Here is a 23,310-nt window from a genome sequence, read left to right as displayed (position 1 = left end):
TGTGCTGATCCTTTCATATGATTGGTTCAGCCACAGATGCGCAGGAAGATGATTGGTCATCGGATGTTCCTTTGGGAAGCTGTAATCATGAACGACGGACAGCATCAATGGGAATCAGCCATCAGGCGCATTGCCAGCATCATCTGGACCGATTGTGCTGGAAGCGCGACATAATTCTCCATATTTCGTTTAGAACCTGGTCGAATTTATGTAGATTTATTCTAAATTAAAATTGAACTAAGTAATATAAGAGAATGTGTACAAAACTTCACATTTTAGGGACGCACAGGCGTAACGTTATTCCTGCTGCGGTTCATCGCTGTGTGAGTTGATAGTGGGGGTGAAGCGCTCTGTAACGAATTGTGCATTTCAGCTATTATAATTCTCATTTAGAGCGTAAAACACCTGTCGTCGATATTACTCGGCCGTTCAGACCGTGCATGCTGTCTGCATTGCAGTGTGAGGGTATTTAACATCTTGCAGAGGTAAGATTATTTGGACACTGCATGCCTACACAGCACAGCATTAAGGTATCACAATAAATATATGAAGAGTACCAACCAGGATGATTTTCTTCTCCTTCCTGATGAAAATAGATTTCTGTAATGGAATCCTAAAAACATTACATCTATTTCTAAAAGCTGTTGCAATCATCACAATATGTGTGATGGGATTCAGTATTAACCCTGAGATTAATTTTACAAACACTATCTTCTGACCTCAATTCAGCCTTGACCTTATCTTTACCTTTGAGGCTTGCCCACAGCATCTGTCATTATTTAGACTAAATGCCCGGACATTATTGATTTGATTATTTAAGGTACAACATCTAATTCATGTTATTTTATTTTTCAGTGTCTAACAGTCAAAGCAATGGGAGCTCTAAGCAAACAGCAGTTCTTCCAGGAACTGGGATCCGGTTGCTTGCTTCCGACTGTCCAGCATGGTCTGGAACAAGTATGGCAGCTGCTACTCATCTGCCTAGTGTGTAGGCTGCTGTGGAGATTGGGTAAGATGGTTTATACATGACACATGACATGTACTGTAATCTTTAAATGCAATTAAAGGAACAGTTCTTATAAAATGAAAATGATTTGCTCTCCCTCATTCCAAACACTTCCTTTTCTCTGTGCCACTCGTGAAAGGGAATAGTGGCCAGATGTTTAAAGCACCAAAAAGCACAAAAATACTATTAAAGTAGCAAGTCGGTCATGTACAATGTACAATATCTCAAGTCTTTTGAAGCCGTATGATAGCTTTGTGTGAGGAACATCTTTCTTGACAGCTACGATCACCATTCACTTTCATTGTGTGATAAAACTCTTTGGAGATTCTTCTATAAATAACTTACTTTTTGTTGCATGGAAAGAGGAAAATATACAAAAAAAAAAAAATTATAGAATTGTCATGATTGTGGGAACTACTTCTAATACTGAAGTACAATTAAAATAATAGGTAATTAAATGATGTTATGTCTCTCAGGTCTTCCCTCTTTCTTGAAACACCTGAGTACGGTGGCAGGTGGTTTTTATACTCTTTACCTGTTCTTCGAGCTGCACATGGTTTGGGTGGTGCTTCTCAGCCTCCTCTGCTACCTCATCCTCTTCCTGTGCCGCCATTCGAGCAGCCGAGGACCCTTCCTGTCCATCACTATCCTCATCTACCTCCTTCTGGGGTATGTAGATACATCCTCTCACGCTCATCTGTTTCTTCATTTTTGCATTTTGCCAACAGCGTTGGGAAGGTTACTTTGAAAAATTAATAGGTTACAGATTACATGTTACCCTATTTAAAATGTAATAAATAGTGTGCCTATTTCAGTTGCTTTATTAAAGTAATGTAGCTGATTACATTTGATTACTTTTCTAAATTTCTAACGGAATATTTGTTAATAATTTTCTGTTAATAAATAACTGTTAATAATTTTCAAACATTTAAAGCAGGAAGGGTTAACCTTTCAGTAGTACTCAAAAGAATGATTCATGTCGGACTTTCAAAATTCTTCATTCTTGAATCAAGATTATAATTTTTTATTTTACAACAAAGCCACCACAAAATCAGACTTTACCTCCTCTTTTTACTTTGAGATCGTTCTGAGGTTAAATACACAGTACATGTAACTAGTTACTCCTCAAAACTGGTAGTCATATATATATATATATATATATATATATATATATATATATATATATATATATACACTGTACATACAGTGTCACATGATCCTTCAGACATCATTCAAATACGCTGATTTGGTATTCAAAAAACATTTGTTATTGTTATCAATATATTATAGATGCCTTTACTAATTGTATTTTTGTTACATTTTTTAAAAGGACATAGAGCCTGGTGAGTCAGAGATACAGTGTTAAGATTCTGTTCTTTCTGTTTCAGAGAACTGCATATGATGGATACAGCAACTTGGCATAAAATGAGAGGTCAGCCTTTGATGCTGTTTTATTACCGGACATCAGTGACCATTAGACCAGGACTGTATAGATGTTTCTTATTGTGAGTAAATTTAAAATAAAATACTTGTTGTGGTCATGTAGGTTCCCAGATGGTAGTGGCCATGAAGGCAGTTTCTCTTGCCTTTGATTTGGACAAAGGCATAGTGGAGAGATTTCCCTCTCCAGTGGAGTTTATGGGCTACATTTACTTTGTGGGGACGGTCATTTTTGGGCCTTGGATCAGTTTCAGTAGCTACATGGATGCAGTAGAGAGTCGAAAACTTGTGAGTCTCAAATTTCGTTCTAATACAAATAGGAATTAAGGGGGGTTTAAGAGCATTACGGGTGCTTCCACCAGCACTTTACCGTATCTATATGATCTTTTTCAGAGTGTCTCCTGGTTTTTGAAGTCGGTCTTCAGCTGTGTGAAGAGCCAGCTCTGTCTGGTAATTTCCAACTGTATTGCACCCTATCTCTTTCCCTATTTCATCCCGGTCTTTGGAGACAAGCTGCTCCGCAAGTGAGTATAAGTTTGAGTTGAGTAAAATTATGTAGTAATTCAGTGAGCAATGAGATGTAAAGTATGGATTGATTCTTCTACTTCAGTCTTCTACATTTTTGACTGATTTGTTTTCATATTTTTTTCCTCAGCAAGAAACGAAAGATGAGGTATTGTCCTACTTATATTATGTAAACTTTAATTATAAGGAATAAAGACAAATTAATGCAAACATAAAACATGCTTCCGCTAAATTTACTTGTAAAAATAATTAAAACAATGAATTCTGTATAAATTGATTTTTATTTTTATCTGCTTCTTTCTATTTATTAAATATACATTTTGGATTGAGTTTATTAATGCTTTTTATTTTGTATTTCAATGCAGGGGCTCTATTAAAAGGTAGGCAATGCACAGTGTTAAACTTCAATAGTTTCATGTCTCTGTGGTTGTGTCTCTGATCTGTGATAACCTTCAGCTTTGTGATTGTCCTCATCAGGTGGCTACAGGCCTATGAGAACACCCTGTCCTTCCATTTCAGTAATTACTTTGTGAGTTACCTTGGTGAGACGACCACCACACTGGCAGGTGCTGGTTTCACAGAGGAGAAGGACAATCTTAAGTGGTTTGTATAAATGATACAGATTTAAACACTGTCAGTCTCAGAAATTAAATAGAGGACATACAGTGGTGTGAAAAAGTGTTGGCCTTCTTCCTAATTTTTTTTTTATTTGCATTTTTGTCACACTTTAATGTTTCAGATCATCAAACAAATTTAAATATTAATCAAAGATAACACAAGTAAGCACAACATGCAGTTTTTAAATGAAGTTTTTATTATGAAGGGAAAACAAAATCCAAACCCACATGGCCCTGTGTGAAAAAGTGCTTGCCCCCTAAACCTAATAACTGGTTGTGCCACCCTTTGCAGCAACAACTGCAATCAAGCGTTTGTGATAACTGGCAATGAGTCTTTCACATCGCTGTGGAGGAATTTTGGCCCACTCTTCTTTGTAGAATTGTTTTAATTCAGCCACATTGGAGGGTTTTCGAGCATGAATGGACTGTTTAAGGTCATGCCACAGCATTTCAATTGGATTTAAGTCCAGACTTTGATTTGGCCACTCCAAAACCTTCATTTTGTTTTTCTTGAGACATTCAGAGGTGGACTTGCTGCTGTGTTTGGAATCATTGTCCTGCTGCAGAACCCAAGTGCACTTGAGCTTGAGGTCACGAACAGATGGCCAGACATTCTCCTTCAGGATTTTCTGATAGAGTGCAGAATACATGGTTCCATCAATTATGGCAAGTCATCCAGGTTCTGAAGCTGCAAAGCAGCCTCAGACCATCACACTACCACCACCATGTTTGACTGTTGGTATGATGTTCTTTTTATGAAATGCTGTGTTGGTTTTACACCAGATGTAACGGGACACACACCTTCCAAAAAGTTCAACTTTTGCCGCATCAGTCCACAGAATATTTGCCCAAAAGTCTTGGGTATAATCAAGATATTTTTTGGCAAATGTGAGACGAGCCTTTGTGTTCTTTTTGGTCAATAATGGCTTTTGCCTGGGAACTCTCCCATGGATGCTGTTTTTGCCCAGTCTCTTTCTTATTGAATCATGAACACTGACCTTAATTGAGGCAAGTGAGGCATTCAGTTCTTTAGATGTTGTTCTGGGTTCTTTTATGACCTCCTTGATGAGTCGTCTTTGTGCTCTTGGAGTAATTTTGGTAGTCTGGCCACTCCTGGGAAGGTTCACCACTGTTCCAAGTTTTCTCCATTTGTGGATAATGGCTCTGACCGTGGTTTGCTGGAGTCCCAAAGCCTTAGAAATGGCTTTATAACCCTTTCCAGACTGATACATGTAAACTATATTGTTTCTCATCTGTTTATGAATTTCTTAAGATCGTGGAATGATGTGTTGCTCTTTAAACATGCTTCACTTTGTCAGACAGGTTCTATTTAAGTGATTTCTTGATTCAACAGGTCTGGCATTAATCAGGCCTGGGTTTGGCTAGTGAAATTTAACTCAGCTTTCTAAAATAATGTGGTTAATCACAGTTCTTTCATGATTTAATAGGAGGGGGCAAGCACTTTTTCACACAGGGCCATGTGGGTTTGGATTTTGTTTTCCCTTCATAATAAAAAACTTCATTTAAAAACTGCATATTGTATATACTTGTGTTATCTTTGATTAATATTTAAATTTGTTTGATGATCTGAAACATTAAAGTGTGACAAACATGCAAAAAAATTTAAAAATCAGGAAGGGGGCCAACACTTTTTCACACCACTGTACCTGTGGCAAAAATGTCACTAAATGTGACAAACATGCCTAATGATCAATTCCTTTTTTTCATATATCTGGTAGTCTAATTAAATAGACTTAAAGTTTAGTTTAGTATGGTTTTAGTCGGCTCTGAAGACACTGATGTGACTTACTGATCATTTTATATTGATTCAATTAAAGCACCAATTTTGAGACTGTTTATTTTATTTAAAAACACCTTTAAAATTAATTATAGGGTGCAAATATTGTTAATAAAATATTCATTTTAAATATCAATTTAATTATTAATATTTTGGTAATACAAATGTTTGTAGTTGTTATTTCGGACATCACTATGATTAATATCAGTGAAAGTATATAATTGGCCTTTACTTTTGCTGGCAAATTCAGAATTAGTCAATTTTTCCTAATCTTCCCTCATTTCTATCTCTCAAACGCTCTTTTTTTAATGCCATTTCCGTTATTTCAGGGACTTGACAATAGCAAAGCCGCTAAATGTAGAGTTTCCCAGGTCTATGGTTGAAGTGGTGACTTCCTGGAACCTGCCCATGTCCCGCTGGCTTAACACCTGTATGTGTTTGTTTGTTTGATTATGTTATTTGATTTTGTGTATAGTGTTGTATTGGTTTTAATAGACTCCGAAATTAATTAAATGTATTTTACCTCCCAAAAGACTTAAATGATAACATTTTAATTAGAGCAGACATTTGTGTATTTTCTTTTACCTCCAAATATTTGGATAAGTCACATTCTCCACCTAATTTTTTTAAGATGTGTTCAGGAAGGCTCTCAAATATGGGAGCTTTACAGCTATTATCTTGACATACACAGCAAGCTCCCTGCTACATGTAAGTGCATTTTTGCTTATTGTTCATTTGTCATTATATTGATTATTTCATTTGAATTGACTGCATTTTTCGGCTTAAGTACAATATTGTATTTCTGTGCCTACAGGGTTTAAGCTTCCACATTGGGGCAGTATTGTTTACATTAGGCTTCATAACATATATTGAACACGGTGAGTATCTGTTCAGGTATTATCTGTAAATCTAATAATTCTTTCAAATGTTTTAATCAGTTCAAAAGCATTAGGTTTAGGAGCTCAGCTGACTAATGCATCTTTTCACAGTATTAATCACCTTTCAGCTTGGATCTTGGTTGTGTGTTTAATGGACTGTGTCTTTATTCTGTGTTTTAGTGCTTAGGAAAAGATTGTCAGGCATTTTAAATGCATGTGTCCTCTCCAAGAGATGCCCATCTGACTGCAAACACAGACATAAAAAGGTGCTGTATGCATCATTATGGCTCTAGAAGAACTTGTGTGAATATCTTAAACAAAGGCAAAAAAGACCATTAAAAATTTAAATGATAAAAAAAAAAAAAACATCTTTTGATAAGCCTTTACTAAATTATTAACTTGTTAAATATTTGACTATTTTAAATCTTAGAAATTTCTTTAAAAATGTAACTTTCTCTCTTTTTTTCCTCTAGGAATTTTGGGTATATTTAATTAATGGGACTTTTAGCATGTTAGCAGTACTACATTTAACATACCTGGGCTCAATTTTTGGCTCCAGCACAGATGACATGGATTCTGATGAGGTACAACTGACTTTTTCTGAAATCTTATGGCCCCTGCCTTCTGTGTAAGTTATTATTTATATTTGTTACATGACTTAAATTATTTTATTTTGTCTGCAGGATGGCATGGCCAGCCACACCATTGAGAAATGGACACAGCTCAGCTGGACAAGCCACTGGTTGACCTTTGGCCTTTGGGTCTTGTATCGCCTTATTCTATAAACACTGAGACCTACATAGACGAGGAGAGATGGGGAGAGGATAGCAATAACTGTGATTGCATATTTTATATGGTTTTACTATAGAGGAGTCGTGGCCATTTATGGCATCACTGTGAACTCTGGATGAGTCCTCAAATCCAGGAAAAACTAACGTACAGGTAATACTGATCGACACCATTGGACCATTGGATATTTTCTCTGGAAGTTTTCTAAAGTACCTAAAGTAAAGAAGCATCAAGACTTAAAAAAAACAGCAATCCTCAGTAAGTGTGAACATTTACTTGATATTCATATAGCCATTGTTAATAGATTGATCAAGATTTTGATGACTTGTAGATCTTGTAGTTGTAGTTGGTTTTGTTTGATGGTTTTTAGGATAATTACTTCTTAGTCAGAAAAGAAGGTCAATATTTTCAGTGCTTGTTTCAGAAGCTCAAATTGCACAAATCAAGTTTGGTTTGTTGCGTTTGTTCTGTTTTTTTTCCCACTCCCAAATGTAATAACGACTAATACTCATGCTTATTCACTAAAGCACATATCATGCTGTGATTCACAATCGGATTTTGCTCATTACAGTTGTCATGTACAACAAACATGCCACAAAACAGAGGTCACCAAACCCATTCCTGGAGGGCCAGTATCCTGCAGAGTTTAGCTCCAACCCTAATCAAACACACCTGAACAAGCTATTCTTCTTCTTATGTATACTTGAAAGTTCCAGGCAGGTGTGTTGAGGCAAGTTGGAGCTAAACTCTGCAGGACACTGGCCCTCCAGGACCGAGTTTGGTGACCCCTGCCATAAAACCTCCTCATAGGGCTCTGAATAAACATGATAAAGTCGACATCCTCTATTTTGTATGAATTGTATATGAAATAGTGACAGTAATTCTCTGGGTTGAGACACTCAAATGAGATAGTATTAGTAGTGTTTGCTTGTTCTTATATTTAAACTTTTAAAAAATGTATTAACAACAAAAGGGAAACGTTAAAGCATACAGATAGTGTGTAATCTTTGCCATCATATTATTGCTGTTTGGTAGTAAATAGCTATTTATCACCATCATCACAATGAATTATGGATTGTTTTTTAGTGCCAAACAGAACAATAATCATTAATAGCTGATTAATTACAGGTATGTTCTTATATTACTTTTCATTTTATTTATCGTGTTTAGACATTTAACACGCAACACATTTTCTACTGAATCACCCTGTTGTGAATCCATCCCGAATACTTTTATTAATGAATATTAAATAAAGAGTTCAAATTACACTGATGATTTTGACTGCATTGTGTATGTCTGACTGCCAAACTCTTGATAATAAAACATTCAATTTTGTCATTTTCTCCCAATTTTTCCATGTACACAACCTTGTCATACATGTGCGCAGCGTTTTGTCTTTACAGTAGGGGGCAGCAGCGCGCAAGCATTTGGACAACGCAACCTTGCGACAGAAACTGAAGCAAAACCCACTACGAATGGGACAACATGGCGATGTCCTCGGGCATGTCACTCTTTTGCCGTTTAACGAGCAGATCTTTAGGGACCCTACTCGGTCACGGCCGTGGAAAAACTCTCACAGCTCGGAGATGGTATATTAGTGCCAGTGCAGGAAACAGTGAGTAAACGCATGCTTTCCACGCACCTCAGTGTTGACTCCAGTCAAACCGGGGGGGTCAGAGGAATTGAGGCTATAATTTCACGCCAAATATCACTCTTTTTATTAAATATTATCACCTGATGTTGTACTGAATCTCAACAATGTGAAATGCAAAACATTTCAAAACAGCATGCGATAGAGTCACGTGGCGCGAGCTAAGAATAAAAGCTCGTGATAGTACCGCAGGTCAGTGTAAATAACAGTGTAAATGTCCATGTTACCTCAGTGCGATGCTGCCACATCATCGTGATCTCGATAAATTGCCAACGGGAACATCATGTTCTCTCACATCAATTCGTCTTTATCCTTTCCCAAATTACAGTTCTTCATGATACCAGAGAAATATCACATTTAGCTATTACTGTTCTGATTATGGCTGGGATTATTAATTAATATGGTATCTCCTTCATACAGTTATAAGCTTTCAGAATATTTCTGGAATTTTTATAACATTTACAAAACGTAAGAGGTGTAATAAAACCAGCCAATAGACTACTGACCACTTTAAATTAATACATTTTTTAATCAGTTGTTTTATCTTTTGCTGTAGTGTGTCAGTAGGAAATATCAGTTTACAATCCCAAACGTTCATTTAGCCATTAATTGTGATTTTAACAACAGCCAGTGCTCCACACAGAGATCTGATCATCATTCAGTCTGTCTGGAATGACGTGAAGAAACAGAACAAACTGAGACTAAATCCAGAAGAACTGTGGCAATGTCTCCAAGATGCTTCAAGAAACCTACCTGCAAAACTATGTGCAAGTGCACCGAGCTGCTTTAAACACAAAGGATGGTCACACCAAATGTTGATTTTGTTTAGTTAAAAGAAGTTAATTGGTAAAGAAAATCTCTTTGACATTATTTTTGAGAGCATCCTCATTTTACAGCATTTTTACACAAGTGCCTAAAACTTTTAACAGTACTGTAGCTTTGCAGGTAGGTTTCTAAAATGATAGTGAATAATTAGCTTATTTATTTAACTTGGTATTTACATGGCACTAAACTGTACTTCAAGAATACCATGGAATTACAATGGTATCAGTCAAAATAAATGAAAATAGCATGGTTTATTACTTTGGAAACAATTTACAATATGGTCCCATTCGTCAATGCATTAGCTAACATTAATAATGGGTAATATATTATTTAAAATAAACAATATTGTTATGTGTCTTGTTGCTGTTGTTGTATTTATATGTGTGCACTGTAAGCATCATTACCAAATTGCTTGCGTATGCAAGCACACTTGATAATAAAGCTCTTTCTGATTCAGATTTTTTAAATGATTAATCTTTGTTAAAATACAATTCTAGTTCATAGTTCATTAACTAATGTTAACATGTACAGCTTTTGATTTTAAAAATGTATTAACATGAACTAATATTAACAAATGCTTTAGAAGTATTGTTCATTGTTCGTTCACGTTTACTTATGTAGCTAACTAATATTAATGAAAATGTATTGTAAAGTGTTACCATTATTTTATTATTGCACAAAAATCTGGTTAACTCATGTTATAAAATTTTTCCAGAATGTTTTGTGAAAGTTTTGGTAAACCAGAAATAGTTTATCAATATAATAACCACCATTTGAATGATTATTTATGACAGATTTGCAGTTTAAGCTTGATGAGCGGACAGCCCACAGCAGCCTGGACCTTTTTAAGAAGGACACAGGTGTGATCTATCGAATGCTTGGTGTGGACCCCACTCTCGTGCAGGACACCCCTCTCCGATTCCGGGACTGGGCTGTGGTTCTCGCTGACACCCACATTGACTCTGGACGGCACTATTGGGAGGTGACGGTTAAAAAGTCCCATGAATTCCGGGTGGGCGTAGCTGAGGTGTTGACATCACGTGATGAATGCGTGGGCACCAATTCCAGTTCCTGGGTGTTCGCGTTTGTCCAGAGGAAATGGTTTGCTATGACCACTGGCAAGCAGGTCCCGGTGCCTTTGGTAGGAAACCCGATCGGGTCGGGCTCTTGCTGGACTACGAGGCTGGACGGCTCAGTCTGGTGGATATCCAGAAAGCTGAAGTGGTGTACACGATAAAAACACAGTTCCGCTCGCCCATCTGTCCTGCGGTTGCACTCTGGGATGGGGAGTTGCTCACACACTCTGGACTGGAGATCCCACCAGGGCTTTAGTGACTCTTGGTCATTCACACATGGATGCTACATGCCTCTTAATGGATAGAGAAGGAGAAGTAGGGGCCTTATAAAAAGACTAAGGAAGTCAGTGGGAACATGGCTGTTTTTTATTGCCATTAAACCAGATTTGAGCAATATTTGTCTGTTCAGCTGGTGAAAACATCCTCTGTGTACTATTTGTGATATGCAGATGAACTAATGAATATGAACATAAATACTTAATATGCTTAAAAGTCATTTCTCATTTTGCATTGGTGCCCAAGTACAGTGTTCAGATAAGTTTTTCAATAAAAATACATTCTTCACCAATGATATTCTTTATTTACAGTTTATACATCCATTTTTTCGTCTCATTTCATGTCATTCTGTCCATCTTACACTTTTTCACTTTAATATAGAACAAATACACTCCTTTAACTATATGAACTTTTTTTTTCTCAAAACGTCCAGTTTTGTATCCAGCAATAAAGTGTGTCCACGTACCAAGTTTTAAATACATTCATTTCCGGCAAAATACGCACCAGATGCTTCCAACGCCGGTTCAGTTAAAGCTTTTGTGCCCTACATTAAAACGATATCTTTTAAATTATATAATACCTTACAAAAAAAAAATCTATAAACAGGCTTAAGAAATTAAAAATAGTACAAATATACAAACATGTGCTCATAATGTTAAGCCAAAGATTATTAATAACCTAAATGACATGGAAAGCTTTGCCATACGGACAACTGGGCCAAAGTTCACATTATACTGGCTTGCTAACCTCCTAAAGGTAATATGAGGTAATGACACATTTCCAGTATGGTTATGTCATAAATAAACTACTTTTTAATGTGCATGCATGCTTTACTTGACAGACAGCCTGCTAAATTTACATTTATACTTTGTACTTAGTAAACTAAAGGCATATTCACGAAAATCGTCCTATGAAAGAAGTCAAGAAAGTGCTTAGGATAAATTCCAATAGGTTTAAAAGATGGTATGAGCAATTTCTGAATAGTCCTTAAGAAGTTCTCAAATATTTTCTTAGGATCGTCTTCAAGAGCAGCATTTCTTAAAATGCCAGCCTTTTATATTTTATGATTGTATACTAGTTTACTAGTATAAATAGTAGTTAAGAAGAATTTTAAAAGGAAAGAAATTCATCTCCTGAATCCAGCTGAATCCAGCTCCTAGTTACTGGCTAACCTTCCAGTTAAGGATGTGTTTTAATATAAAAATCCTTCTGCAGTGATAAATGTGAAGGAAAAGGAAGCGTCTGCATTTCTAAATTGGTCCAAGCACAAGCCAAACTGTCCTTGAGGAGCTGTACCAGAAATTACCTGGAAGTACCTGGTAGTTTCATAATCTCTCAGTAGACTGAATGGAGGTCTGAGAGACTACAGCAATGACCATCTTAAACCATCAACAGAAGCTAGCTGAGGTCTACATGTAGCAGAGCTTTGGGTTTGAAGCACTATCTCGGTAACACCTGCGTACACCTGCTCAGCATGTCCTTACACGAGCTTTATCATAACTTTAGTCATGAGAGACCAAAGTTTGGGATGTTCATGGTAGTTCTCGCTCATACTAAACCCTCCAGAGACTCCATACTCTTCAGTTCATCTGCGTCCATGGTGGAATCAGGACATGCATTTGGACTGAGCTCTTCTGGCATTAGTGTGTGTGTGTAAATGCTCTGGTACTCTTGTAGTACCTTAACCACGGCGCTGTGCCCAAACTGCAAAGCGTCATCAAGAGGTGTGTTCCCCCATCTGAAAAACAGATGCATTTTAATGAGAGAAATAAGACAAAAACAGACCAGAAAAAGTGCAAGAGTAGGGAGTTCTGCCGTACCTGTCCTTTGCATATGGGTTGACTTTGCAGGTATGTGTTAAAAACTTGACTGCATCCAACTGCCCTGAAATCAGAGTTTTAGATAAGTAAATGACTTATTCATTTTCACCAAAAAAATTGGAGTATTGTGAAACATAATCTAAAATAACTGTTTTGTTAATATATTTTAAAATGTGATGGCAAAGCTATTCAGTTTTCGGTTTCACATGATCCTTCAGAAATCATTCTAATGCTGATTTGCTGCTCAAGAAACATGTCTTATGTTAAAAACAACTGTGCTATTTTTGTGGAATCTGTGGAAATAGTTTTTTCCCCCCCAGGATTCTTCAGTGAATAAAAAGGTAAAAAAGAACAGCATTTAGTTAAAACAGAAACCTTGAAAATGAAAGTGACGTGATTTAACCCATCCTAAGTGCACACACACAGCAGTGAACACACACACAACGGGGAGCAGTCACTTTTGAACAATTTAATACATCCTTGCTCAATAAAAGTATTAATTTCTGACCCTAAACATTTGAACAGTTGTGTAAATACATCAAAGAAATCCCAAAATGGCCTCATTACCTTCTGCTGAGGACACATGTAGAGCGGTACGGGTGTCATAGTCAGTCAATTCCATATTAACCGCAGACAGAGCGATTCTGTGAAACAAATTAATATCTTACTGATGCTCATGACAATTCTCATAAAAAAATCTTTGAATGTATATTTATTTGCAATAAAAGAAAGAAGATTTTACCTCCTGAGAGCTGAAACATCACCACTGTAAGCAGCAAACATCAGATCCACCACAGACTTGTTCTGTAATATAAATATAATGATTTATCACAACTCTGGGCAAGCTTCTAGCTTTTAGCTTTAATTTGCTCGCACTGTGTGACTGAACTTGGGTCTGTGGTCTCACCCTCTCATGGCCTGTCTGTCTGCGAGGGTCTAACTTCTTTGTAAAGTGCCTCAGATTGTCATAGTTGTGGAAGTTAAAAAGGGAGACTAGCTCCTAAAAGACAAGCAAATTCAGTTAATGGTCTCAGAGAAAAATAAAGAAATAAAAAGAGAGAGACAAAAGCAAAGCTCATGAAAAAGTACCTGGCAGAAGTGGATGCCTCGGATGCTATTGCCAACACGGTCAATAGCTGGAGACCAGCACATAACCCCCATGATATTAGGAACCACGAGCAGCACGGCTCCAGACACCCCAGATTTAGCAGGCAAACCCACCTGAGGAAGAGAAACACAAACAATAACAAGCAATTAGCTGAGGTTTAAAGCAAATGACTGAAATTGTTATATCTAGCTGTAAAGTCCACTATGTCTGTGTACTTCATCACACTGGGGAATTCAGCAAGCAATCAGTCGGCTGTGTGTGTGTGTGACTCACGTGAAAGGCAAACTGGCCGGAGAAGTCGTACATGCCACACGAGTGCATGAGACTGAGAGTGTTGCGGACGGCCTCGGCACTGAGCACACGCTCGCCTGTGATTGGACAGATCCCTCCATTAGCTAATGTGGCTGCCATGACGCTTCCAGACTCACATGTCACCTCGATAGAGCACAGCTGGAAATGAAAGAAAGACATTAAAGTCATTAAAAAAAGTTTAATATGAGCAATAATAGCAAGTACCACTGTTAAAGTCAATTATGTGTCAGAATGACAGCTGATTTACCTGAAAGTAGAAGTCAAGGGCTGCCATCATGTCAGCTCCACTGGGAAAACACTATAGGAAAAAAAAAATGCAGAGTAGCAGGTGAGAAAGCAATAAAAATCCTGTCAATAAGCTTATGAAAATGACAGTGACCAAATAAAGACTCACTTTTTTCTCTTTGAGATAATAGCCAATCGCATAGTTCCTGTCACCGGTCTCTTTCTCTGACTGGAAACTTTAAATATCACCAGACATTTGTCATCAACAGAAAATGTTATCACCGGTACAGATTACATTATAAACTGTAGGTTCACCTCTAAGAGAGTGTAATTTGATAGAAATAATGAGGTTGTATTTAAAACTCACGTGGCATTACTGAACCCAACATATTCTCTGCCAGCCATTCTCTTCAGATAATCCATCATCTGACACATAAACAGAAATCAATATTTATAACACGCGAGATAACAGCAAACACCTGGTATAGCTCACATGGTGGAGATGTTGCAATTTACTCACAAAGTCAAACTTCTCTGCCTTGTTGGAACCAGGCTGTAATAGAGACAAAAAAATGAAATGTTTCAGACACTTAATTTCTAATTAAAAGTAAAAAAAAAAAAATGTAATGGTAAATTAAAATATATTTCAATGTAATTTCTATTGAACCTCGATAAAGTTGCAATTTAGTGCATTTGAAATATACAAACTTAAAATGTAATATCAAATCAAGTACTTTATGTGTGGTTTAGTATGCTAGTCAGTCAATAGATTATTAAAACATGATTTAAAACTTTAAAGCAAAACTTTTAATTTGACATGATTACAAAGTGCACTTTTTAAAAGTGTGTTAAGAAAGTCTTTCTTTAAGTACACTTAAGTTGCCTTTTATTTCAATATTATACTATCTGTAAGTACAGTTTCACACATTCAATTTAAGATCACTTTTTCACAAGGGAAGTCCAGCCACTTACATTCTTGTGTTATATGTAGTTTATCTATAGTGGCTTTATTCAAAAATGTCAAAAACTTATTAGAAATTTCTGAGTGCTAATCCATGGCTAATGCTAATCCTTTTTAAGACAACAAACTGAACAGCTCTACAGAAAGATCCAGAAGGAAAGAGTCAGATGTGAAACACATTCAACATTCACAACGTCCACTCTAATTTAGTCAATGTGCTATAAATGAACTACATATAAATAAAAATAGTTTCTGTTGGCAAGCAAAAAATAGCTAACAGTGATTCCAGTGACACAGTTTACTTTGGGACTGATCCAAAGATTCCTCTGCAAACATTAGTACAGTGCAGTATTTAGACACTTGGTGGCAGTGTGCACAAACGTGTGCAGTAAAAATGTGGTATATGATATGATATTGTATGATAACTGTCTTATAAAAAGGCATACAATTCTATAAAGGTTATGAGTTCAGTGAATATGTGTTATTGATGTGAAACCATACAGCATCATAAAGGAGACTAAATCTTATTTTCAAAGAAAAGATTTTGCAAATGTGGCCATGATCAAGATCGGTCATGTTTTTCATTGCACAGTTGCAGTGAACATGAAGTTAAATGACAGAACATGAAGCCAACTATAACAAATATAAAGCCAACTGATTCAACATGAGCTGCTAGTCCCTAACTGGTATCAGGGAAAAGTACCCCACATATTGAGTTTCATATGTACTAAGGTGTGATGTTAAGATGACCAGTTCCACGAGGTCCGAAAGGGAGTTCCATGTGCAAAAGGTCAGCGCAATGCGATCACAGCTGTGAGATGTCTTCGTCTTAAAAAGTACTCCTGTGTGTCTGTGCTCACTGATGTTGTGTAACATGTTTAATGGCATAGGTCAAACTAGAAACTTGTACACTTTTGAACTTGAAATTAAAGTGGGGAGTCCCTTAATAATTATACATATAATTAGGTATTGTTTTTATAACAGTTCATTTGCACTGAAGCCTTTAATCTTCTATTGCAGTCTTAGACCTGCAAGTAATTTTGAACATGTAGAAAATCTGACCCTATTTAAGCATGCTTAAAGATGTATTTCTCAGCAAATCTTCTGATTGGCTGTTTAGACACACCTCTTGACCACTAGCTGCTCTTATTATGTCATTCCAATAAGGACCACCTACTCCCCCTATTACACACAAACGCACACCTTGTCAGCTGTTTAAAACCATGTCAAAAGGAAAGGACAGAAATACAATTTTGTCCAATTAAAAGTAGTTTGTCTATCATAGCAATAATTTCTGATATCAATGCAATACAGCAATGCTGTTGAATTTAAAGTAACTATTCAAGGCTTGTGTCCCTGTAAAGGCTGGGGAAAAATAAAATAAAATAAAAAATGTATGTGTCATGGCTGTTAAGATTGAAATTTTAGTTTGTATTGTAATGTAATTGTATTGTAATATCTTACCTTTAGGAGAGAGCTGATTACAATGGCTCCTGCATTTACCATGGGATTATGGGGTTTATCTGGCAAACAAAAGTTTACAAATTGTCAAAAACTCAGTGTCCAAGGGGCATCATGCTGACTGGGAATGTTTCCGTATCAGATTCAGTAATAAAGTCTGCAGATGCAATGTTCCTCAGAGGTGAGGAAATCCATTGATAAGATTAATACTGAAAGGACGTCGGGTAACTGACAACTGTTTTACAGCTTCCTCTCACACCCAGACTTCATGTTGCAATAGAACACAATGAGCTTGTGATATCACTAATTTAGGGTCATGCCATTGGTTTGAACTTCTGGCATTTCATCAAGGGCAAACAAGAGAAAGATTATAAAACACAACAAGGATGCTGACAATGTGTCATTTTAAGTGTCCAAATACTATTTGAGACCAATTTATATGGCCGTATCTTTGAGTGACAGCATCAACAAGAGAAATAAAACAGATTGTGATGGATTCTCACCATCTTCATCTAAATAGAGTTTGTTGAATTTGAGGCCACTTGGTTCTTTCCCCACATATCTGTGTAAAAGTTCAGTGCCAGTCTCGTGCACAGCCAGCGCATACTCCAGAGGCTTCACACATGACTGCAGACAGAATGGCATATTGGTGTCTCCAATAGCATGCCTATGTAAATAGGAAGAGATCAAATGTAAGATACAGTGAGTGAGAGGGGAAAGGGTAAGAAAACAAAATTACTATTACTATTGGTAAAATTTGGAAAGATTTTTGAAAGAAGTCTCTTATGCTAACCAAGGCTGCATTCATTTGATCAAAAATACAGTAATTTTGTGAACTATTATTACAATTTAAAAAAAAAAAAACTTTTTTAAATTTAAATTTATTTTAAAATGCCATTTATTACTGTGATGGCAAAGCTGAATTTTCAGCAGCTATTAATGCTCAAGTAAAAATTATTATTATTATCAACACTGAAAATGGTTATGCTGCTTTAAATTTTTGTTAAAAAAATGAAACAGACAATTTTGTAAAATTAAGTACTACATTATGTATTATATATTTCACTGTCACTTTTGATCAGTTTATTGCATCCTTGCTGAACAATACAATTGTTTTTTTTAATTCAAAACATTTTGAACGGTAATGTATTTATGGTCAAAAAAATTATTTTAAACACAGATATACATGTATGTGCATGTGGAAAATTATTATTATTATTATCGACACTGAAAATGGTTATGCTGCTTTAAATTTTTGTGGAATTTTCAGACTCTCATAATGATGATTTTGATAAAATGAAAGTTAAAAAACAGAAACAGACAATTTTGTAAAATGAAATACTACATTATGTATTATATATTTCACTGTCACTTTTGATCAATTTATTGCATCCTTGCTGAACAACACCATTTAAAAAAAAAAATCAAAACATTTTCAACGGTAATGCATTTATGGTCAAACAAATTATTTTAAACACAGATATACATGTATGTACATGTGGACCATAAAGTTCTCTCATAATTACGATGTGCGTAAAGACTTTAAGTCTAAAAGTATATTTTACCTCTGACCATCCACTGTGCACAGAGAAACTCCCCACAGGTCCGGACTGAACTTAGCTAACTGAGGGATGTAGTTTGAAACCTGCGCAACCACACATAGACAAATATAGAGATGAGAGGTTGATATATATGTTTGTAAAGATGATTCAGAAACAGCGATAAGGGAAATCAATGTCTTACTTTCCCTCCTTTCTGAGCCTGTGCGTTACAATACAGATGGTTTATGAGGGAAGTAAAGGACTCAAAGTCTGGAATGATGAACTTCCTTTGGAAAGCTTGAGTCAGGAGGACTATGTTACCGCCAACACATCTAGAAACAGAAACACACATATGCCCATGTGACACAACTTTGACTCAACAGCCACCTGTGATCTGTAATGTGCTAAGAGAGTTTTAAATGACTGAAAATGAAATTTGATCCAAGTTTATTAACACCGACTGAGCTGGTTCAAAAGCAACTTAAGCGGTGCCTCACAGGAGTAACAAACACGTTATCGCTGCTTAACATGGCTTAGCTTCACACGAGCTTCACAGAACACATGAACACGCACATATAAACACAACAGGTGGTGAGTTGTATTTACCTCTGCTGGAGAACAGAAAGTCAGGTCAAGAATTTGTATGTGATGATATGTGCGTGTGTGTGCATGATGAACTGATTGCTTGTATTTCCAGACATCCAAGAATATTGAGATATCATTTACCTGTAAGTGGCATGAGTGTGTGCATATATCATAACAGCTGCAGGTCATAAACTATAAGTGATGCCATGGCATATCACAAAACACGCATACACACATACTCTCACTCTTTGCATTGCTGAATCAATTCTCTACTCACTTTCTGAACAGTTCTTGGTCCATCATTGCAGTTCCAACAGACTCTTGGACAGCTTGGTGGATCTGCCGCATGCAGTCCCTCAACCGGGGGTCAGAGGTCAGCAAGCCTGTGCTTCTGAGTGCCTAAGAAAAAACAGAACACATATTGCAATACTGTTCATATTTCAAATATTGAATTGTTGAATTGCTAAATTGTTCAGTGAACAATTATTGCTTGAAAATTTTAGCACACATTCAAAGTTAAACTACTGGTTCAGGAAGCTATAACGTAATATAAGTGATTTTATATTTTAAGTTGATTTACACCACTGATCAAAAGCTTGGAGTCAGCATGTTGTTGTTTTTTTGACAGAAATACTAGTTTAATGATAATATTATTTATCAAGGACACATTAAATTGATCGAAACTGACAGCACAACTGTTCTCAAAATTGATAATAAGAAATGTTTTGTGAACATCAAATCAGCACATCTGAATGATTTCTGAAGGATCAGGTGACACTGAAAACTAAAGCAATGACTGCTGAAAATTCAGCTTTGCCATCACAGAAATAAGTGACATTTTTAAATAAAATAAAAATAAAAAACATATTTAAAATTGTAAGAATATTTCATAATATAAGAGATTTCTTTCTAATACATTTAAAAACATTACTGATCTCAAACATTTGAACAGTAGGGTACTTGCGACTGAAACAGGATATTATTAAACAGAATAAGATAAGCTTTATTGGAATAATATGGATGGATTGTTAACAATAAGACCAGAAAGATATGAGATATTAAATATTAAAACAGTAAATAAAGTACATTTTAATTTTATGTTTACTTCATAAACTGAAACTAAACTGTATGGCACTGTGATATTCAGCTGTTAGTATATTAAAATAAGGAAATGCTGAGAACTATGACGTGTCCCTTATATATTTGCAATGATTGTGACATATATGGATGTCTTTGATTAAAGGCTAAATATATAAAGCTCCTATAGTACAGTGCAACACTGTTTACATTAGTCCAAGAGTTCACCATCGGTCATTTGGCATGAACATGTTTTCTTCAGTCAATGATATATAGCATTTCAGCTGTTAAATTGCAGCTATGATGGAGATGACCATCATATATAGACAAAACAACCCCATGCACATAAATTATAGCAATATACTTCTTAACACTTTAATGGGTGTCTATTTCTGGGTGGCATGTGTACTGAAGTACGCACGCACACACACACACACACACACACACACAATAATACAGAGATTAATGAGTTAAAACAGTCCATAATTGTATGTATTCCTTCCTGTAATATAAACTCAAACATCCAAATATGGAACCACATGTTTAGGAATAGGTATATTTATTACGGGCTTTAATGGAGCTAGCCACTTGGCCCACACATTAATTCTATTTATAGTACCATTACATAACACCAAAGATGTATGATTATTATGTAAGAATAAAAGTGTCTAATAATTTTTGAATAATACTAAATGGAAAGAATGTGGGTATGTGATGTTTACATATATGCTTATGTATGTTATTCCCTTTCCCTCTCACTACAGTACATGCTGACTAAATCAAACACACATGCACTCTGTGACAATTAGTGCAACTCACAGCCAGGAAACGCGCCACTGAGATTTTCTCTTCTCCCTGGGTGATAGTGTAGAACAACAGGTCCTCCAACCCAGCAACCACCTTATTACTGCTTAAAACACAAAACAATACAGAAAACACGTTTGACCCAAAACATCTCATTTTAGAAAGATATTAACTCCTCTATAACCAAATTTTAAAAGCCCTTCATATTATCTCTATGGCAACACACCCAGCAGGTAACGCCTCTCTGAGGATTTTACCTGTACATCGCGGCGTCCGTCTCTGTGATCACGTGCTGATGGCGCGGATGCTGGCCTGGAGATGCGCTCGTGTGCAGCGGCCGAGCAGGTGAGCGTCTTCTGTCCAAATTCCCCGCAACTCTCACACAATTTCCAGCGTTCCTAATGAGCAAAACGCCAGCTCCGGACGCCCGTAGGGTCTTAACACAATGCATAATCAATGCCCAAAGTTTGTATTTCTAAATCAGCTACCTATAGGAGCTCTAAACCAGTGTGAATAAACAGCGTGTGTCTTATACTTATGAATCGTGTTCTTTCTAGTTAGTGTCAGATCGTCCCACGAGGCATGGGAGTGACTTCTGTTGACAAATTTAGCCGGTAACCGAGGAATCATAGGCAGGTGAGGACACGCCCTCTGGCGGATGTTAGGGGCGTGATGGTGAGAGAAAAAAAGGAGAGGGATAATTGGTGGATCCCAGAACAGACTTATATGGCTCAATAGTAGTAACTATGCAACTTAGGACAGACTTACTGAACTTGGGCCTTTTGCTGCTTAAAAGTTTTTGACACAAAATCAGACATAATAAGTGCCCATTTAATCCCACCAGTAAAATTTGGGACCAAAATTTACTTTTGAGCTTGAAGGCTCTATAAAGCATAAAAAAATAAATGAAAATGCTGACCATTTGTGACCAGTGGGAAAACATTATGAATTAGTAACTGATTTATTCACATTCATTAATTTATTAAAATTGTATATGAAGAGTTTATTTGCAAAAACAGATAACTCTGTTTTGTGTGTGTGTGTGTGTGTGTGTGTGTGTGTGTGTTAGTTAGCTGTATTTTTTAGTTATTTTTTACCTAATCAAAATAACCCAACTGCAGTTTGATTGAGATTAACTGGAATGCACAATGAAAAAATATGATTTTTGAAAATTGTTAAAAACTGTTTTTTTTTTTTTTGCAAATGAACTCTTCGTATATATATACATATATATATATATATATATATATATAAAATTTCAAAATACATTTGATTTGTATGATCATTTCCCTTTTTCCATAAATTGCAGAAAAGTCGGGAAAGCTTTTCATTGGGCTATCCAAAGAGTAAAATACACGTGATCACATAACTGGATCACATAACAATTTATATAAATGTGTAAATACAAATGAATATAGGTATAACTATAAATTTAAATAGGTACTACACTTTTTACATCTCATTGCTGTAACAATAGCTATAAAACACTGCAAGGATGAACCTTGAATATACAGAAAGGAATACACAGCTAGGTATACCTGAAAATTACATTGAAAAAAAAGAGAAGAAAATCTAGAAGAATCTTCAGTCAGAAAATTAAATAATGTGTTATAAGGGTTGCACATATAAAATTTTAACAGTTAGAAATAAAAAAGCAATGCTCTCTCACTTTTAGATGGTAAGGTCAGTGGGGTCTCCCTGAAAGATGAGGCGGTTTTGAGTGGCTGAGGAAACTGGACTGATCCTGTTACAGCTGGAAGATTTGCTTTGAGATTATGTAATGCATTGTCCAGTATTTATATTTTTCCCAAAATACTTTCCTATAACCTCACAAAATTATATTAATGTCGATGCTTCCCTTTTCACAATTAAGAATTTTGTGAATGTCACAAAATGTTGTTTTTATGAGTAATTTATTTTCTTCTTCTTTTTTTATATTATTATTATTATATTTACACAACTAGTGCATCACTACTCCTGCAAAGTTATTGAAATTTTTTTGCTGGGTAGAAAAAGTTTCCATCACTGTCATACTCATATCACAGAATGGTTACTTGAGGTCATAAGTTGTGGAACAAAATTTTAAGTTGTGAAACTTTGCTATGCCTGACAAGTAGGCTAGATTATATTACAGAGGACATTAGTCAGCTCGCCTCATCAACGGAGCTGAGACAACATTCCAGGTTGTTTTCATCTCATGATGGCCCTGATCAAACATTCTAGACACTCTGGGAAGTCATTTCTGGCTCAGAGTCAACCTTGGCTTTGGGTCAAAGTTACCATGTCCAGTGTGACCCCTTTACTCTGGTACCAGGTGTCACTGTATCCAATTAACTCGCTCATTGGGGTTTGCACATTTGAGTCTTTGCAATAGCCCACAACCATTTCACGAGCTCATGTATCCTAAAAGTCATAGGTTTCTGCGTCCAAAAGATCGACTGAATCGGCTTGCTCGATTCGAGCACCCCCTGGTGGATATTGGTGTAGCTACAAAGTTTAAGCCCAACTCTGATGCACAGGTGTGTCCGTCTAAAA

General features: G+C 36.2%; 3 protein-coding genes across 4 annotated transcripts; 2 read left to right on the top strand and 1 right to left on the bottom strand.

The window, feature by feature from the left end:
• The first annotated feature begins 80 nt into the window (after nucleotides 1-80).
• Nucleotides 81-8,429, top strand: porcn (porcupine O-acyltransferase). The gene is made up of 15 exons (XM_058784820.1): nucleotides 81-485; nucleotides 856-1,009; nucleotides 1,483-1,675; nucleotides 2,395-2,438; nucleotides 2,553-2,734; nucleotides 2,840-2,970; nucleotides 3,102-3,119; nucleotides 3,337-3,351; nucleotides 3,449-3,574; nucleotides 5,716-5,816; nucleotides 6,018-6,094; nucleotides 6,201-6,264; nucleotides 6,445-6,530; nucleotides 6,738-6,848; nucleotides 6,948-8,429. The coding sequence occupies exons 2-15, from the start codon at nucleotides 874-876 to the stop codon at nucleotides 7,047-7,049; spliced, it is 1,386 nt and encodes a 461-aa protein (XP_058640803.1). The 5' UTR covers nucleotides 81-485; nucleotides 856-873; the 3' UTR covers nucleotides 7,050-8,429.
• Nucleotides 8,430-8,466: 37 nt separating this feature from the next.
• On the top strand, nucleotides 8,467-11,174 carry spryd4 (SPRY domain containing 4). Its single transcript, XM_058784822.1, is given in 3 exon segments — nucleotides 8,467-8,668; nucleotides 10,324-10,674; nucleotides 10,677-11,174. Coding segments are annotated over 3 exon segments (666 nt in total). The 5' UTR covers nucleotides 8,467-8,538; the 3' UTR covers nucleotides 10,862-11,174.
• A 153-nt stretch (nucleotides 11,175-11,327) lies between these two features.
• Nucleotides 11,328-21,398, bottom strand: gls2a (glutaminase 2a (liver, mitochondrial)). Of its 2 annotated transcripts, none has more exons than XM_058784818.1 (18): nucleotides 21,033-21,398; nucleotides 20,791-20,881; nucleotides 19,172-19,293; nucleotides 18,512-18,641; nucleotides 18,334-18,413; nucleotides 17,272-17,435; nucleotides 16,772-16,830; nucleotides 14,867-14,899; nucleotides 14,714-14,772; nucleotides 14,516-14,582; nucleotides 14,369-14,419; nucleotides 14,083-14,259; nucleotides 13,791-13,922; nucleotides 13,609-13,701; nucleotides 13,444-13,505; nucleotides 13,269-13,345; nucleotides 12,702-12,765; nucleotides 11,328-12,619 (listed from the first exon to the last, which is right to left on the bottom strand). In XM_058784818.1, exons 1-18 carry the CDS (start codon nucleotides 21,224-21,226, stop codon nucleotides 12,430-12,432), a joined length of 1,845 nt encoding a protein of 614 aa, XP_058640801.1. In that variant the 5' UTR covers nucleotides 21,227-21,398; the 3' UTR covers nucleotides 11,328-12,429. The 2 variants fall into 2 exon arrangements, with proteins under 2 accessions (XP_058640801.1, XP_058640802.1); XM_058784819.1 differs by having other exon boundaries at nucleotides 20,791-20,878.
• Between the last annotated feature and the right edge of the window lie 1,912 nt (nucleotides 21,399-23,310).

Source organism: Onychostoma macrolepis, chromosome 08 (genome assembly GCF_012432095.1).
Source record: "Onychostoma macrolepis isolate SWU-2019 chromosome 08, ASM1243209v1, whole genome shotgun sequence".
In the NCBI taxonomy this organism is placed as follows: domain Eukaryota; kingdom Metazoa; phylum Chordata; class Actinopteri; order Cypriniformes; family Cyprinidae; genus Onychostoma; species Onychostoma macrolepis.
Note: the sequence above shows the minus strand (reverse complement) of the source record. Positions and strands in the feature narration are given on the sequence as shown.